At 38.5% G+C, this 18,713-nt stretch overlaps 1 protein-coding gene across 1 annotated transcript in view; it reads left to right on the top strand.

Annotated features, from left to right (window-relative positions):
* OSTF1 (osteoclast stimulating factor 1) overlaps positions 1-16,448 on the top strand; it is a 35,443-nt gene extending 18,995 nt beyond the window's left edge. The window contains exons 3-10 of the mRNA XM_039361444.1: positions 2,360-2,410; positions 2,519-2,582; positions 4,457-4,510; positions 8,762-8,869; positions 10,354-10,403; positions 10,528-10,606; positions 13,301-13,399; positions 14,459-16,448. Coding sequence (XP_039217378.1) covers positions 2,360-2,410; positions 2,519-2,582; positions 4,457-4,510; positions 8,762-8,869; positions 10,354-10,403; positions 10,528-10,606; positions 13,301-13,399; positions 14,459-14,517 — 564 coding nt within the window. The 3' untranslated portion in view covers positions 14,518-16,448. The remainder of the gene's footprint in view (positions 1-2,359; positions 2,411-2,518; positions 2,583-4,456; positions 4,511-8,761; positions 8,870-10,353; positions 10,404-10,527; positions 10,607-13,300; positions 13,400-14,458) is intronic.
* The last annotated feature ends 2,265 nt before the right edge of the window (positions 16,449-18,713 follow it).

Here is an 18,713-nt window from a genome sequence, read left to right as displayed (position 1 = left end):
GCATATATTCAATCCCTTAGTTATGCATACTAGAATAACTGAATTGGGAGGGATCTTGGAGGTCTTCTAGTCCAACCCCCTGCTCAAGCAGGAGGCCCTATACATGCTGGACAAAGGATTGTCTAATCTGTTCTTGAAAACGTCCAGTGTTGGAGCACCCACAACTCCTGGAGGCAAGTTGTTCCATTGATTAATTGTTCTAAGTGTCAGGAAAATCCTACTTAGTTCTAGGTTGAATCTCTCCTTGATTAGTTTCCATCCATTTCTTCTTGACCTGCCTTCAGGTGCTTAGAAAACTAGTTTGACCCCCTCTTCCTTGTGACAGACCCTTAGATATTGGAACACTGCTATCGTATCAGCCCTAGTCCTTCTTTTCATTAAGCTAGATATACACAATTCCTGCAACCGTTAATGTTATGCTTTTTCTCCAGTCCCCTAATCAACTTTGTTGCTGTTCTCTGCACTCTTTCGAGAGCCTCAATATCTGGTGATCAAAACTGGATGCAGTATTCCAAGTGTGGTCTTACCAGTGTAGTATAAAGTGGTACTAGCACTTTACATTACCTTCCTCCTATGGGTTGCTCTTAGCTATGCAGCAAAATCCGCCTCATTAGCATTATTCTTGTACTTGGTTCCAGTTTCAACACAATGACACAGCCATTCTTCAGCATCTATAGATCAATAAAAATAAGGAGCATTTGCTATTTCATTTTGATTCATAGGAAGTTTTACTCTTCTGTTGCACTGTATTTTTTCCATCAATAATCAGTAGATGGCAGCAGGGGACAACAAAACTCTCATTTTCTTACTGTATCCTAAGTGGAAGGACAGTAATTACATTATGAGCACAACGTATTATCTTGCCTCAATATGTGGAATGTGTGGGCATGTATGTGTTTCTGGAAATATGGGATTGAATTAGGTACATGTCAAGAACCAGGAAAATCAGGAAATCCAGGCAGTTCAAATGTTTGTAAAGATTTATTGTAAGCTTGATCTGTACGACAATCTGAACTACTAACAGTCAAGGGAAATTAGTGGGAGTTAAGAATAGAAGGAATTCAAAGTGGGCTGGGCTTAGATCTCTTGTGGTCATGAAGGGAATCATGACTGATGATGCGTTTGACCCCTCCCCCGGGCCCAGCCTGGTTATCTCCTACGGCAGAGGTACCCAACCTTTTGCGCAACAGGGACTGGTTCTGCGGAGAAAAGTTTTTCCATGGACCGGAGGGGGCATGGTTTTGTGTGCTACCTGCATCCCACGGATGGGGCTTTGCTTGTTTGTGTGGACTGGTACCTGGCATGCCACGGCCCGGTATTGGTCCACAGACCGGGGGTTGGGTATATAGGCATTGAGTGGATATGGGTGTGCACATTTGGAATCAAAGGGCAAGTAGGCTTTTACAATTATTTTGTTTTTTTATTGTACATCTCTATGAGTTCATGTGAAATGGAGCAATACGTTAAAAATTAATACAATACAATAAAATAAAATAATACCCCTCTGGGTTTAATGAAAAGAAGGGCTTGGGTTGACTTTTATTGCAGTATTCCAATATCTAAGGGGCTGCCTCAAAAAAGAAGGGGTCAACCTATTCTCCAAAACACTTGAGGGCAGAACAAGAAGCAATGAATGGAAACCAATTAAGGAGAAAATGGCCTAGAATTAAGGAGAAATTTCCTGACAATGGAATCAATTAATCAGTGGAACAGCTTGCCATCAGAAGCTAAGGATGCTCCATCACTGGAGGTTTTTGAGAAGAGATAAGACAACCATTTGCCTAAAATAGTACTGGGTGTCCCGCTTGAGCAGAGGGTTGGACTGGAAGACTTCCAAGGTCCCTCCCAACTCTTGTATTTTGTACTTCTGTTAAATCTGTCTTGTAACTAGGAGGGGGGGGGGAACATTTTAGAATGGACCTGCATCCCAACAACTAGGTGGTTTCTTTTTTTCCCAGCCAGATCTAAGCTTTTTTTGGAATTCAGTATTTCATTTGCTGGCTTGTTCCCCACTACCTCACCCAATATAATTTAGTTCTATTTAGTTTTCAGTAATCCTGCTGAGAGGGGAAAAAGTTAAGTCCCAAGCACTTTTGCACAATTTTTTTCCAGGAAAAAAGCCAAAGAGGATGTACCAGCTGGCAGATGGGTTGCAGGGATACTGCCCTCTGAAAGGACAGGGCTAAATCATACAAGCCACAGAATCTCTTAACCATGCTTGCTATGATGCACAAATGCAATTTTTGATTTGGGATGCAAGGATTGGAATTGAAGCTGTCACTCAAATAAGGTCACCCAAAAGCATTTCAATGTAGTTTAAGTCAGTTCTTTAACTAATGCAGTGTATTTGTTGCTCCAGCCAGATGAATTGTATTTTGAAGAAGGAGACATTATCTACATTTCTGATATGGTGAGTTGATAAACAAAGCTACTAAATCACTCTCTCCTTAAGAAAATAAAATGACTATTGAACTGCCAGTTGCCTTTTTCAGCACTGCTTTCTTTCTTTTTCCTCCAGAGTGACACAAATTGGTGGAAAGGAACCTGTAAAGGAAGAACTGGACTAATCCCCAGCAACTATGGTAATTTCGTGAATTGTATTCCAAGAGATAGTTGTGAAGCAAAATAAAAATAATGATCCTTTAACACCATCAGACAACAACATCTGCCTATCCCAGGTCCTTGGGAAGGATCCAGTAGGTGAATAAAAGTGCCAAATTCAGTCTAAACATCTGGCTAGCCTTAAAAATAATAATGTGCTTTTCAGGTACATCTGTGAGTAGAATTAAAACTGAGATTCTGAACAATAAGATACATTAAGAACATTACACTCTTTTGGCCAAATTTCTTGGCCCTTGCTTTGCTTAGCTTCTTCCTTGAATTTAGATTATTCAACTTTTTTTTATAGTTCAACCATTTATCTTTAGAAAAATTGTTTTATGATGGTAGTAACCATTCTATCATGGCGCCCTTGACTGTCTCAACATTATAGAAATCCCTGCTATAATCTCAAAGTCTTGTTAAGAATATCCTCTGCAATATTAAAAGTCAAGATTCACAATCAGAGCAGAAAGGGGACCTGTTGAAAAGTTGAATACAGAGACATTTTGTTTTGAGATATCAGTCTCAAAAACCATGTACATATGCTTAGGTTCTGAGCCCGTTAACAGAGCTTCTCAAAGGAAGCCTGGTGAACTGCAGCTCTGAATGAGAATTTCTGAGAAATCAAAGATTCCTGGATTTGTTCACAGCCCATTGAATCTTTTGGCCAGATCCAAATGTTAGATGATGAATTCTGCTTGTGCCGCAAAGATACTCATATTTTTTCTTATCCTCAGCAGCTACAAACCATCTCCAAGATCAGGGGTCCTCAGATTTGGCCCTTTTATATCCTCAGGCACACTGACTGAGGAATTCTGGGAGTTGAAGTCCATAAGTCATAAAAGGGCCAAGTTTGAAGATTCCTGTCCTAGATTCAGAAACAAGCTCAGAAACAAACTTGGACAGATTATGAAGAGTTGCTTCAAGAATGACTCTGTTGTGTCATTCACAATATCCAAGCTCTCTTTGTTGATTTGACTCTTAAAACTATCATAACTAAGCAAGTTTGAGTAAATGCTTCTTGACTCATACCAGCATTAAATTATAATATGATATTGTTTCTTACTAGAAACAGTTTGAGAATTCTCACTTGAAATGCTTCAAACTGTTCTTACTTATAGGAACTTAGAAAGTAGGACCTGTTATTACCAGCACTCTAGATGTATGGTCCTTTAGGTCAGGGGCCCTCAACCTTGGCAACTTTAAGAGTTGTGGACTTCAACTCCCAGAATTCCTCAGCCAGCATGGCTGGCGGGAGAATTCTGGGAGTTGAAGTTCACGGGTCTTAAAATTGCCAAGGTTGGGAAGCCCTGACATAGACCATTAGTTCAAAGGAAGCTCTGCACACCTCTTTTAAATACAAATGTATTCACTTTTATTGCAGTATACTACAATCACTGGGGTTTTTTTAATCAATTTTTTTAACTGTATGTCAGACTATCTAGAGATGACAGTACAATTGTGTATATGTGTTTATCTTTTTAATTTGTCATAGCAAATATTATGTTCATAGATAAATCAAAAAGCTACAGATCAGAATTTTATGTATGCACATGAACATGTTATATTATACCCAAGGTTCTAAGCTGGACCTTCCCAGTTTTTTTCAATATCATAGAAGCTGTGGGTGTGCAGTTCCACTGCAGGTATAGTTTATTTTTCTCACATTGAAGTGAATAGTTTTTGCTTACAAGGAGCTCCATTAAAGATATCCAAATTCAGTGGAGCTTTGAGACATAATGGCAGAAGTTTATTGATGGACTTTAAATATATTAGTGCTATTGTCTTCAGCCCATTAAGAGACAGATTAATACAACTGGCTACATTGGCATGTATTTTTTTCTTTTTGTTTTAGTGGCTGAACAAGCAGAATCCATTGACAATCCATTACATGAAGCTGCCAAGAGAGGTAGGTGTAGGGTCAATATTGACCAAGGACTTCATCTGGTCTCTTTTCATTGATTTCTGGGCTGAAGTAGATCAATTTGTAAGGGTTTATTAAAAGCACACATTTTGTTGGTGAGCTTCCTCTTAACAACAGAGGTTTTTGATTCTTTCTTCTCCATCTGCTCTAGCGGGGGACTGACTTGAAACAAATGTGTGCATTTTTCCTCTATAATTTACACTGCCCTAGCAGTTAAGACCTTGGGCTTGTTGACCAGAAGATGGGCAGTTCAAAACCCAAGCACTGTGTGATGGGTTGAGCTCCCATTCCCGCCCCAGGTCCTGCCAACCTAGCAGTTCAAAAGCATGCAAGTAGATAAATAGGTACCACTTCAGTGGGAAGGTAACGATGTTCCATGCACCTCGGCATACAGACATGCCAACCACATGACCACGGAAGCCTCTTCAGACAACACTGGGTCCCTCAACTAGGAAACAGAGATGAGCGACACCCGCTAGCATTGGACAGGGACAGGGGAAACCTTTACTTTTATGGCAGATAAACAGTGGTGTACAGTATGAGAATGAGAAGTGTCTGATATGGGAAGCGGAAGAGAGATCGGATTATCTAAGTTACTGTAATCCTTTTCTGTGTTCAAAAGAAAAATGTCCAAACTTTCCCCCTCCCTTCTTTGTTATTTCTGTCTTTGGGGCAGATAATTTGGCTCCCATGTTTATGATGCACCTTTGTCCAACCCTGATGCTGTCCAGCTGTGTGGAACTATAACTTCTTTCATCAGCATCTGGAAATATATCCTGGATTGGAAGTTTTTGTCCAAATGACCAAAAAGCAGTGTCATGCATCACAACTCATTTTCCACTCCTCTTGTACAGGCACATGACATCAGGATGCACTTACCAAAGGGGTGATTCTTGGGTTGCATTGTTGCAATGCAGCTTTGGTTGATGGATATACATATCCATTCCAGGGATGTCTTTTTTATCCTACTAGGGTCAAAAGGTTAGGGGAATATATTCTCTAGCTTTATTTTACCCAAATAATTTTATTTTTCTGTTTTTATTAGCATATCGATTGAAACAAGTATTATTCTGATATTATCGTATGGTATTGACTAATTCATTATTTTCAAGAATTGATATAGTAACTGATGTGATATAATAGAAATTGCCTTAATAGGCTTTTAGCATGAACACCCACACACCTGATAAAAATAAACTAGTGAGACAAAATCGGGACTCTCCTAGGGATTGCATTTGTTTAAAGATCTTGTGAATGGAATTAATTTGAAAGTGCCAATACGTCAGTTTTATTTGGAATGTGCTCCAAGAAACCTATTTCCAGATACATTTGTAGAGATGTTGATTAATACTGTAGTCCAGGGATAGGTAACCTTAGTCTTTTATGACTCGTGTACTTCAACTCCAAGAATTCCTGAGCCAGTCCAGGAGTCCTAAAAGAGCCAAGGTTGCCTACCCCTGCTGTAGTCCAATGGTTCATTCAATGACTGTTCAAAGTTACAGCAGCACTGAAAAAAGTAACTTATAACTGTTTTTTATCCTTATGATTGTTGGCAGCATCCCCATGGTCATTGATCAAATTTCAGATGCTTGGCAAATGACTCATTATTTATGACAGTTGCAGTGTCCTGGGCTTATGTGATAATCTTTTGCAACCTTCTGACAAGCAAGTCAATTAGGGAAACCAGATTCACTTAACAGCCGTGCTACTAATATAACAATGGCGGAAATTCACATAACAACTGTGGCAAGAAAAGTCGTAAAATGGGACAAATTTCACTTAGCGACTTTCTTGCTTAGCAACAGAAATTTTAAGGCTCAATTGCGGTCATAAGTCGAGGACTAACTGAATATCCATCTCATACCTCGATCCATTTCATCTGTTGAAAGATGCAGAGATTGTCTTGCGAGGTCTGTCATCAATGGCAACGTCCTTTTGTCATGCAGTAATCCCCAATTGCTAGGTAGTCTGAACTTGGGAGGCATATCAGAAATGCTACTTTTTTCAATGACATACACAATGATGCATGGTTTAGTCACTGGTTTCAGTGAGGTAGAAAAATGTCCTCATTTTTTGCCCTGCTGATAAGGTGCTAGAAGGCTATGATTTTTCCCCAACTGACTTCTCCTCCATTAGCATTATTCAATCCATTCAGTATTCTGTTGATTATATGGACAATTCATATATATAGGTTCCATCAGATAAATTCTTTTGTTTTCAAGCACAAAATATTTAACATTTTATCCATGTGATTTATAGTATGTCCTCCTTTTATGCCCAAAAATATAATTTTCATCTTTCTAGAAGAAGAGGTTTGTGTGTGTGTGTGTGTGTGTGTGTGTGTGTGTGTGTGTATGTGTGTGTGTATGTGTATACATGGATAGATAAGCATGGAGGGGATAGATTGTGTGGATAGATAAGTGATAGAGAGGGAGAGAGATAAGCGATAGAGACGGAGAGAGAGAAATTAAATGGATATATATATATATATATATATATACACACACATACATACATACATACATACACACACACACACACACACAATGGGGCAAAAAAGTATTTAGTCAGCTACCAATTGTGCAAGTTGTCCCACTTAAAAGATGAGAGAGGTCTGTAATTGTCATCATAGGTATACCTCAACTATGAGAGACAAAATGAGAAAACAAATTCAGACAATCACCTTGTCTGGTTTGGAAAGAATTTATTTGAAAATTATGGTGGAAAATAAGTATTTGGTCACCTACAAACAAGCAAGATTTCTGGCTCTCATAGATCTGTAACTTCTTCTTTAAGAGGCTCCTCTGTCCTCCACTCATTACCTGTATTAATGGCACCTGTTTGAACTTGTTATCAGTATAAAAAACACCTGTCCACAACCTTAAACAGTCACACTCCAAACTCCACTATGGTGAAGACCAAAGAGCTGTCGAAGGACACCAGAAACAAAATTGTAGACCTGCACAAGGCTGGGAAGACTGAATCTGCAATAGGCAAGCAGCTTGGTGTGAAGAAATCAACTGTGAGAGCAATAATTAGAAAATGGAAGACATACAAGACCACTGATAATCTCCCTCGATCTGGGGCTCCACGCAAGATCTTACCCCGTGGGGTCAACATGATCACAAGAACGGTGAGCAAAAATCCCAGAACCACATTGAGGGAACTAGTGAATTACCTGTAGAGAGCTGGGACCAACGTAACAAAGGCAACCATCAGTAACACACTACGCCGCCAGGGACTCAGATCCTGCAGTGCCAGATGTGTCCCCCTGCTTAAGCCAGTACATATCCGGGCCTGTTTGAAGTTTGCTAGAGAGCATTTGGATGATCCAGAAGAGGATTGGGAGAATGTCCTATGGTCAGATGAAACCAAAGTAGAACTGTTTGGTAGAAACACAACTCGTCGTGTTTGGAGGAGAGAGACTGCTGAGTTGCATCCAAAGAACACCATACCTACTTTGAAGCATAGAGGTGGCAACATCATGCTTTGGGGCTGTTTCTCTGCAAAGGGACCAGGACGACTGACCTGTGTACAGGAAATAATGAATGGGGCCATGCATCATGAGATTTTGAGTGCAAACCTCCTTCCATCAGCAAGGGCATTGAAGATGAAACGTGACTGGGTCTTTCAGCATGACAATGATCCCAAACACACCGTCTGGGCAACGAAGGAGTGGCTTCGTAAGAAGCATTTCAAGGTCCTGGAGTGGCCTAGCCAGTCTCCAGATCTCAACCCCATAGAAAACCTTTGGAGGGAGTTGAAAGTCCGTGTTACCCAGCGACAGCCCCAAAACATCACTGCTCTAGAGGAGATCTGCATGGAGGAATGGGCCAACATACCAGCAACAGTGTGTGCCAACCTTGTGAAGCCTTACAGAAAACGTTTGACCTCTGTCATTGCCAACAAAGGATATATAACAAAGTATTGAGATGAACTTTTGATATTGACCAAATACTTATTTTCTACCATAATTTGCAAATAAATTCTTTCCAAACCAGACAAGGTGATTGTCTGAATTTGTTTTCTCATTTTGTCTCTCATAGTTGAGGTCTACCTATGATGACAATTACAGGCCTCTCTCATCTTTTTAAGTGGGAGAACTTGCACAATTGGTGGCTGACTAAATACTTTTTTGCCCCAGTGTAAATGGATAGGTGTAGTCTCCAACTGGTTTTCTGCCACTTTCTGGATATATTATTTTTAATGTTTAATACGTATTTTCTTCTTTTTCAGGAAACTTGAGCTGGTTGAGGGAATGTTTGGATAACAAAGTTGGTGTCAATGGCTTAGATAAAGCTGGAAGCACTGCCTTGTATTGGGCATCTCATGGTGGACACAAAGGTAGAGAAATTATTTCAAACCTAATTGTTTTTTAACATTAAAGCCAATCTCATCCTTCATTTTGCAAAAAAAAAAAACCAGTTTCACACCCATTTTGTTTCTACTTACATATCTCTTACACATTTAAAAAAAATATTTATCTATTCAGTATCTAAGGGGTAGGCAACCTTGGCTCTTTTAGGACTTGGACTTCAACTCCCAGAATTCCTGAGTCAGCATGGCTCAGCTTGGAAACCTCTCCCTTTCCCCTCTGCATGGCTGGCTCAGGAATTCTGGGAGTTGAAGTCCACGAGTCATAAAAGAGCCAAGGTTGCCTACCCCTCATGCCATTTTCAATTTTATGCATAGAATTTACTTTAATAAATATACCATAGATAAAAAGATAGAAGGAGGGAGGAGGGAGGGAGGGAGGGAGACATTTTTAATGTAAATTATACTCACACATTTGGTGTCTGTTTTGACTGCATTACAAAATTTAGAGAAATGAAAAGTGTTGTTCACGTATTGAATTGGGAAGCACAATTTGACTTTCTTCCCCTTTAATATGTGTGTGTGTGTGTGTGTGTACACATTTATATATATATATATATATATATATATATATATATATATATATATATATATATATATATATATGTAGGTCTTTGGTTGTTCGGGTTTTCTCCCGCGTAAAATTGGAAGTGTCTTGGCGACGTTTCGACGAAGTTCCATTCGTCATCTTCAGGCTGGTGTTTTCAGCTTCGTGCTTTGAGCAGCAATGTGTGGTCTTAGCTGTTTCTTCCTTTTAACTGCCAGTGGGGGTATGAACTGATTGGGTGGGAGCTTGGCTGTGTTCTGATTGGGTGGAGGTGTGTTCTGATTGGTTAGGAGTTTGGCTGTGCTCTGATTGGATGGGGGGTTGGATTGGATGGGGGAGTGTTCAGAGCACAGCCAAGCCCCTAACCAATCAGAACACACCTCCACCCAATCAGAACACAGCCAAGCTCCCACCCAATCAGTTCATACCCCCACTGGCAGTTAAAAGGAAGAAACAGCTAAGACCACACATTGCTGCTAGAAGCACGAAGCTGAAAACACCAGCCTGAAGATGACGAATGGGACTTCGTCGAAACGTCGCCAAGACACTTCCAATTTTACGCTGGAGAAAACCCGAACAACCAAAGACCTACATACAAACACCCGCGAAAACCTCAGAAAACAAACACACACACACACACACACACACACACACACACACACACACACACATATATATATATATATATATATATATATATATATATATATATATATTAAATCAAAGGACGATCTTCCTTGACATTTCATTTATTGTATTAGTGACTCCAGTTTTTACCAGAGCCTTTTCCAGTTAATTTTCCCAAATCTAAAAATAAGAAAATGGGCCTTTTTGCTGATTAATTCAAAGTCTTGGCTTTCCTAATTTCTCATGAAATTTTCCATTTTTTTTTCTTCATTTGGTGTAGACATCGTGGAAGTGTTATTGACACAGCCAAAGGTAGAACTAAACCAACAGGTAGGGAATGGTACACTGAGTGACATTCAAGAATTGCTTTGCAGTGATGTAGTAGGTTACAATTGAAATGATCAAAACTGTTCCTTTCCAACCTTTAAGGTTAGTTTTGCTCTTTTTTTCACAGAATAAACTGGGAGACACAGCTCTGCATGCTGCTGCATGGAAAGGTTATGAAGATATCGTAGAAATTTTGCTGGGAAAAGGTACTGTGTTTCTCAACATACCCAAATTTGGGGTTAAATGTCTCTGTTTACCAAGAAATTTGTGTTCTTAAAATACAAGCTCTGTCCTCATAAATGTTCTCTCTTAACCCACAGCAATTCAACATTCAGAATAATGAATCTTAATTGTGTGTTATATCCAGATGAGAAACTGTTAATTTTCATAACAAGCTAACATATCAACCCATGATTTAAAAGATCATCTCTACTGTTCTAAAAGAAAAGTCTTTGTTGGTTTTTGCTAAAGAAGAAGATTATCAAAAGTGGTTTATATGGCCACCAGTTTGGAAGGACTCAACTTTAGCACAAGAATCATATATGGTTTTATTAAACCAAGATACAGTATGTACATAGTATACAGCTTTGTGCAATTGTATTAAATATCAGCATATACTTTATACAGTTGAGTAACCATATTTCCCCCACATTTTGAGAAAAATTCTCAATAAGACAGAAACTTATTCCTGAAGATTCCTAACATTAACTAGCAAAGAAATATGAATGGATAGAAATCCTCAGTGAAACCTGAAATTAATGTCAGATATTGCTTTGGTCCTTTAGAACAGAGGTCTCCAACCTTTTGGACAACAGGGACCAGTTCCGTGGAGAGAGGTTTTCCACGGACCGGAGGGGGTGTGCTTTTGTATGCTGCCTGCATCCCGCGGATGGGGCTTTCCTTGTTTGTGCAGACCGGTTGCTGGCATGCTGCGGCCCGGTACTGGTCCATGGACTGTGGGGTTGGAGACCCCTGCTTTAGAATATCATTGTGAAATTAAGACCAAACTTTGTGTATCTCACAGTATCTGCTAGCAGGAAGTTGACTTGAAACAGTTACTTAGAAGGCTACATCTATAAAGGTACAGAATCAGACAAGAGTGCTGCTGTAAAGTTGCTTCATTCTGGTTTGACAGTCTGAAGCTTGCAGATGGCCAAGGCATGTTGCAGTTCTCCTGCAGCCACCCAAATCTATTTGCCTCACAACAGACTGGACCTTCGAATTCTTAATAATTTAAAAATGTTGTGAAGAAGCACAGGATATTCTGCATTTACATTTCAAAAGCTTGAATGAGAAATTATGCCATTGTTATTAAGGCTTATTTTACACCCGGGTTAAAGTTTAGTTCCCTCACTTTGGAACTATCCATATTTTGCAATTTTATAATGTTGTTTTACACCAGCGGTTCTCAACCTATGGGTCGCGACCTCATTTGGGGTCGATCGACCATTTTACAGGGGTCGCCAAACAATGCGATCCGCCATTTTCCCCCCTCAGGGGGCGGCGCCGCACATGCGCGCTGCACATGGGGTGGCCCCCACGGATGTGCACCGCACATGGGGGTGGCCCCACGCATGTGCGCGGCACCACGCATGCGCAGCACGTTCGTGTGACAGGGGTCGCCGTCACACAAATGTTGAGAAACGCTGTTTTACACTTTAATCTTAAACTATTCAGTTTCTAATGTTTGATTGTATTGATTAAATTGTAGAGCCCCTCGGTGAGGTAGATGAGAGGCTAAAAAGTTTGATTGATGGATAGACAAACAAACAAACAAACAAATTGATTTTCCTAATTTTGGCTTAGCGTCTTGTGAGAATGCAGTCATTATGGGTTTGTAAACCATGGTTTATAATTATCAGGCTGCATGAAGCCAGCCGCTTGTGATTTATTCAACAGATTGCAGTAAATCCAAATGCTTTGCAAAGTGAGAGATTCTGCCTGAGTTTCAGAAACACGGGTTGATATCTAGGTAAAACAATCCTTCTCAGCATTTCATCTGATCCTTATAATTCCCCAGCCAGCCCTTGGGGAGTTGAAGTCCACAGGTCTTAAAGCTGCCCTGGTTGGACTCCCCTGCTTTAGACCTTCGATACATTGTGTGTATAAAAATAAGGATCAGATAAAATGCTGTGAAAGATTGTTTTACCTAGATACCAATCTATGACTTTGAAACTCAGGCAGGATCCCTCACTTTGCAAAACCTTTGGATTTACTGAAATCTATTGAATAAATCACAAGTGGCTGAGTTCATGCAGCCTGATAATTATAAACCATGGTTTACAAACCCATAGTGACTGGGTTCTCACAAGACGCTAAGCCAAAATTAGGGAAAGCAATTTGTTTGTTTGTTTGTTTATCTATTAATCAAACTTTTTAACCTCTCATCTCCCTCACAGAGAGGCTCTAGGAGGGTACAATTTAATCAGTACAATCAAACATTGAATAATTTAAGATTAAAATATAAAAATGTAAAACAACATTATAAAATTGCAAATAATGGAGAGTTCCAAAATGAGGGGATTAAGAGTTGTGAGGGCGGAGTTTCCAATGGGGCCAACCATTCCCAGGGCTGTGTCAGCCTCTGTGTTCCCCACGCAAGACCACACAGCCTAGTTATGGTTTAACATAACATAACATAACATAACATAACATAAATGACACCAGTCCAAGTTTGAACTTAAGTTAAAGAGTAAATATTATCAGTCATGCTTCTTTATTGACTCAGAGAAGTCTCTTTCTATAATACCTTTTCATTTCTATGATGACAGCCCTACATACCTCAGATCTGATAGGAAAGTAGTTCAGTTTTTAGATAAGAATCAAAAATAAGATAAGAGGAATTTTGTTTCTCTGTCCAAACTGAGGACAGTGTTGTCCTGTTTTCTATTTTCATCAAGGTGCCAGAACAGACTTAAGAAATAATGAGAAAAAACTGGCTTTGGACATGGCTACCAACGCTGCCTGTGCTTCCTTGCTTAAAAAGAAACAAGGACAAGGTAAGATTTAACCTTTTTTTGCACTTATGGCTCTCCCAGGACAATTGAACTGCTCCAAGCAATTGAAGGCTTCAGTAGGTAGGTGGCTATCCCAAAAGAAAATACACTAAATTTATACTCTTAACTAGGGGTATCATATTGTGGGAATACCGGATTCCAGTCAGTAATGGAATAGCAAATAACTAGTCTTGCCCCAAAAGACCCTGACATTTGAAGTGGGAGTTAAATTACCTTCCCTCAATCAGGGTCATCATGTGAACCCCAAACCAGTAAACTGTTAGGCAATTTCCAAACTCCACCCATTCTATTATCTACCCAAGAAGACCTGGAGACAATGAGAAGCCTCTCCATTACATCCCTCACTACTCAAACCTACACAACACAGAGTCCAATTTCCAAACACAGATGGTTATAACTGCTATTTTCCTGGACATGGGGAAAGGGCCAACAACGTAACAACGGAATGTAAATAATGTCAACGGCACAAGGGCTCAAGCAAGATCGGAGAAAGCAAGTGATAGTACTCCATTCCCCAAAATGTAAACTTTTGACTGGTGTGGGTGATTGTGATTGTGTGCTACAACTACTACCAAGAAGATATGATTGGGTTAATGACTGATCTGTGAATACAGGAGTAGTTCATCTTTCTTTTTTTCCCCTCAAAAATATATGAAATGCTCTGAGGAGGAAAAAAGTGTACAACCTGTAAAAGCCTTGATAGACTTGATGTCAACTCTTCATTCATTTTATATAGCTGCTCATCTCAAGTACATAATTCTGAGTGGCTTGCAATTAAAAACAAGACAAAAAACCCAGAATACAATATCAAAACATATAGAAAGCTTTTAAAACCATATAAAATATATAACATAATCTTCAAGTGACGTATTAAAAACAAGCAGGGAGAATGCTTGAAATATAATTATTCTAAGAATATAGAGTTGTATTTGAAATGTGAGAAATGTAGCTTAACCAGAAGTTGGAATAAAGGGAGATACATTCTAAAATGATCAGCCTAGCTGAAAACTGACCATTTTATATTTGTTTCCTTTTTTATAGACATAATGCGAACATTAAGCAACGCAGAAGACTATCTTGATGATGAAGACTCTGACTGAATTGCTTTAATTTTGCCTTGAAAATCGATAGCTTCTTTTTTATCCTTCTCAGATTCTTTTCCTCTGCTGTGATAAAATATTTTTTACTCACAATATGTGCTACTATAATTTAAGTTTGGGGAGACATTCCTTATAAAAAAAGCTCTCTCCTATTAAGGCTATAAATTCCCTAATTACTTTTTAAATTATTTGTCTAGAAGAGGGCTATACTGAAATAGGCTTCCTCTGTTAAATAACAGGAACAGCATTTAGAGATGTCAGCCATTTGGATGGCGAATATGTATTCATCTTAAATTATGCCTGACATGTTTTAGGCTATTTTATGGAGGAAAAATCTCAGGAACTTGGATTCTCCACAGAACATTTTCACCATTACCCCTTCTCCCCCTTTTCCCCTTTCATATATATATTTACAGGTAGTCTCTCATTAAGTGATCTACTTTGTGCTAGAACTCCTAATGGCAGGTTACATAAAGAAAATTTGGGCCAGGGAGCTAAAATGACTCCTTTAATGTTTCCCTTGAGAACTGGCTGTGATAGCAATTACTGTAAGTTCATTCGCATGCCACCAAAAATAGAAGTTTAGCACCAGATGAGACAGGGAGAAAATAATCTTGGGGGAAAAGAGAGAAAATGAAAGAAAGATTGTTTGGTCAGCTAAAATACAGCCATTTTGCCTTGATAGTTGTTCATAGCAGTCTTTTGCAGTTTAATACCCTTTGGACAGGGGTGTCCAACCTTGGCAACTTTTAGACCTGTTGGACTGCAACTCCCAGAATTTCTCAGCCGTCCATGTAATTCTGTGAGTTGAAGTCCACAGGTCTTAAAGTTGCCAAAATTGAACACCCTTGCTCTAGGGGTCTTGTCAATACAATTGGATATATAGAAGTTGCCTTAGAGAGTAAAAGGAGGCTTTATCTGTATTCTACAATGGAAGAACTGTATCGAGAATTTGATCCTAGAGACAAGGAATGTATGTTTAAGCTGAAACCTGTCCTCCATAATAGTAATTTTGGAGATGAAAAAAGGCTGAGCACACTCTTTCTCTCTAATTTGTATATGTGAGATATTTTCCCAATGGTTCATTTTCTTGGCCCTGTATTTCACAGAATTGCTGCCCTATGTATGTATGTATGTATGTATGTATGTATGTATGTATGTATGCATGTTGATGTGCTTGTGTGTGTCCAAGTCCTAAATTTTAAGTGGAGGCAAAATGAGGTAAGATATCCTCAGTTGCCTTGCTTTATGGCTTTATGAGGTAATAAGCCAAGAAATATGGCATCTATCCAACTGAACACATGGAGAATCCTGTTAGTTTATCTGTACCATTTCCACCAGCTATTGAGCAAACAATGGAATAGTATAATCCTGTTAAGTCTCATCTTCTGTTTCACCTAAACGTCTGGTTGAAGTTGTTGCTACAGACGAATCCAACATTTGGAGTTAAGAGAGATATAATAGGCCAATCCATTTCTGCCCTTTATTATATCTGTAGATTACAACATAGACAGGGCAGTAAATCATTTTTCCTAAAGTGTTCCTGGCTGGAATAATGGGAGTTGCATTGAAACGTATCTGGAGTATATAATATTGGGACCAGCTGCACTAGTATTTATACTAGAATTCATTCACTGAGGACCATGGTACATAACCTGTTTGTACAGGTTGCCCACTTAATTTGGGGGAAATTTACCCGGAGATACACGTTATTCTGCTGTAATTTGAAAGATATTTGTGGTTGTGTCTGTAACAGGATGTTGATGACTCTTTTTGCCATATGCTCTTAACTTTCCTGTTTCTTTTCATCTTTAAAGTATTTCATTTCAAAACGGATATGTTTCTGAACTCGTGATGTAAAAAAGCCTATGAACCAAAAGTATCTTCAGAAAAACATTCAGTATGAATAAATATTTTTAAATGCTTTGAAACTTCATTGTAGTTCTTCCTAGATCAACATGACTTTGCCAAGGGCAAAATAAGTAGCGATCGCGTAGACAAACCTGATATCAAATTGGGACTATAGATTTGGGGGTGCCATAGAAGAGCAGCAAATCTTACATTATTTACCCTTCACGTGCATGTTTGTTGCCAGAGAGGGTGACATTTTTATCTTAAGTGCCCGAGTGACTTTTCTAGTCTTAAGTGCCCTTTATTATAACTACTGGTAGTAGAGAAAGACAGAATTGTTGCTCTGCCTAAAGGACCAGAGTATCATGGCCTGTTTCAGAGACTGTGCCTCAGAAATGCTTAGTGAATTACTGCTGCATTTCAACCAACTTACTCAGAGTGAAGAAGCTGCAACTATAAATCCATTTTAAAAATGTGCATTTATTGTAGATTGGGTACAGGCTTTACTGCAAAGCTAATTATTGTTTCACATTAATTTACGTCCAACACAGTGTCTCGGAATGAACCCTTTTCTCCCTTTTGCACATATAATTAAGTTCTTCAGATGTTTGTCTTATTTTATAGGGCTCTTACAACTCCAGACATGTTTACAGCACAAATGCTTCTGTGGATTAGTAATTTACTTGGGTTTTTATGAGGTTTTTACTTTATGTTCTTGTCCTATCTGCATATAGAAGATAAAGTTTGTGGCAAGAGTTTTAAACAGCTTTAAACAAGTAATTCTATTTCATTGCATTCAATCTGGTTTACTATTATATAAACTAATAGATCTTTCCTAACGAATATTCATTATGTGTTTATTTGCATATCATACATTTACCATAAACAAATGTGACTTTCAAAAAGAGATTCTACGCAAATGAAGGGTACTTTTTATCTGTTTGAAAGTTAACATTTCATTTTGACCGTCCTCGGAAAAACTTTCTAATGGGAAATGGAGATTTGAGTTACAAATTTCTGCATAATTTCTAATTACAGGACATCCAAGTAAGCCTTAAGGCATAATCTACTTTGCATTAAAACCATGGTTCAGAAGTCAAAAACCTATAGCTGTCCAAATTATGTTGAATCCAGAATCCCATCTACCACAGCTAGGATGATCAATATTTAGGAATCACTGGGGATATAATCAATTCCTGACAAGATCAGGTATCTTATTCATCTTTCAATAAGAAATGTAGAGCAATATGCTGAGGAATAGAAATTTCCATACGGATTTAAGAAGCCAACAAAAATACATTGGAAAAACCTTGTACAGGGCTAAATTTGGAAAAACAAAATACATACACCCTAGCTTTTGTTTGTCTTTTCATTAGGTAATGATGGAATCCGAAATGGCTCTGAGAATATCAGTTTGGACAAAATCAGAAGTGGTAGCAAAATCAAATATATGAAATATCACTCTTGAGTATTTTTAAAAAACTTATAAAGTTATACTATGAAAATTCCGCCTGACAAATATGATCATAAAATACAATACTGATAAAGCAATAAAAATACTGCTAAAAGCAATCACAACTCATTTATTGCTCTATAGTCTTAAGATATTTTGTAGAGACAAGGCAAAGCTCTTCCAGAGCTAAAATCCTTCCTCCAGGGTTTTATGTGTGGCTTCAGAGGTTTTCCAAAAGTTGCTTCCAAACTGATTTCAATAGGTCTGAATGAGACCACTCTGTATATGGAACAATATTGTATTTAATTAATTTTAATTAATTAATTTAAGTTACATTTTGTTGGGTTTTTATAGTCTTTCTACTTTCTAGCTGCAAGTACTAACAAACTTCTAAAAAAAACTCAAGAAGGATTTAATGTTAAGTGTACAGTACTTAATTAACGCCAGGCATAAAATAATTTAATGATTAAAAGCCCAGTAAAAAAGATGCATCTAATTTAAGGAGAGGTCAACCCCGACTTCCAAGGGAGGGTACTGTAAGTCTAGGAGCAATGCAGGAAAGAGGCCTTCTCTCATTTTCCAGAGGAATGGAACTTGACCGCAGCAAAATCCTTCCAAAAGGCTTATTCTGCAGATTTTAACACCCCAACAGGTTTCATAACACAAGAAGCAGTCCCTTAACAGCCTTAAGTCATGTAGATTTTTAATTTAAATTAAATAAAATTATACTGAAGTTAGAAGTTGTCTTGCTTCATCACCATCTAATGTCTTCATAAAAAAAAACCTCCGAATACCGAATTCCTCCATGCCCCAAGCCATGCAGCATATTAAAGAGAAGCACTAGTGTTTTTTTTTTTTCAAATTGTGCTTGGCAACAAGCCATTTCCAGTGA

Source organism: Crotalus tigris, unplaced genomic scaffold (genome assembly GCF_016545835.1).
Source record: "Crotalus tigris isolate CLP2741 ecotype Arizona unplaced genomic scaffold, ASM1654583v1 scf7180000017585.4430047, whole genome shotgun sequence".
NCBI lineage: Eukaryota > Metazoa > Chordata > Lepidosauria > Squamata > Viperidae > Crotalus > Crotalus tigris.
Note: the sequence above shows the minus strand (reverse complement) of the source record. Positions and strands in the feature narration are given on the sequence as shown.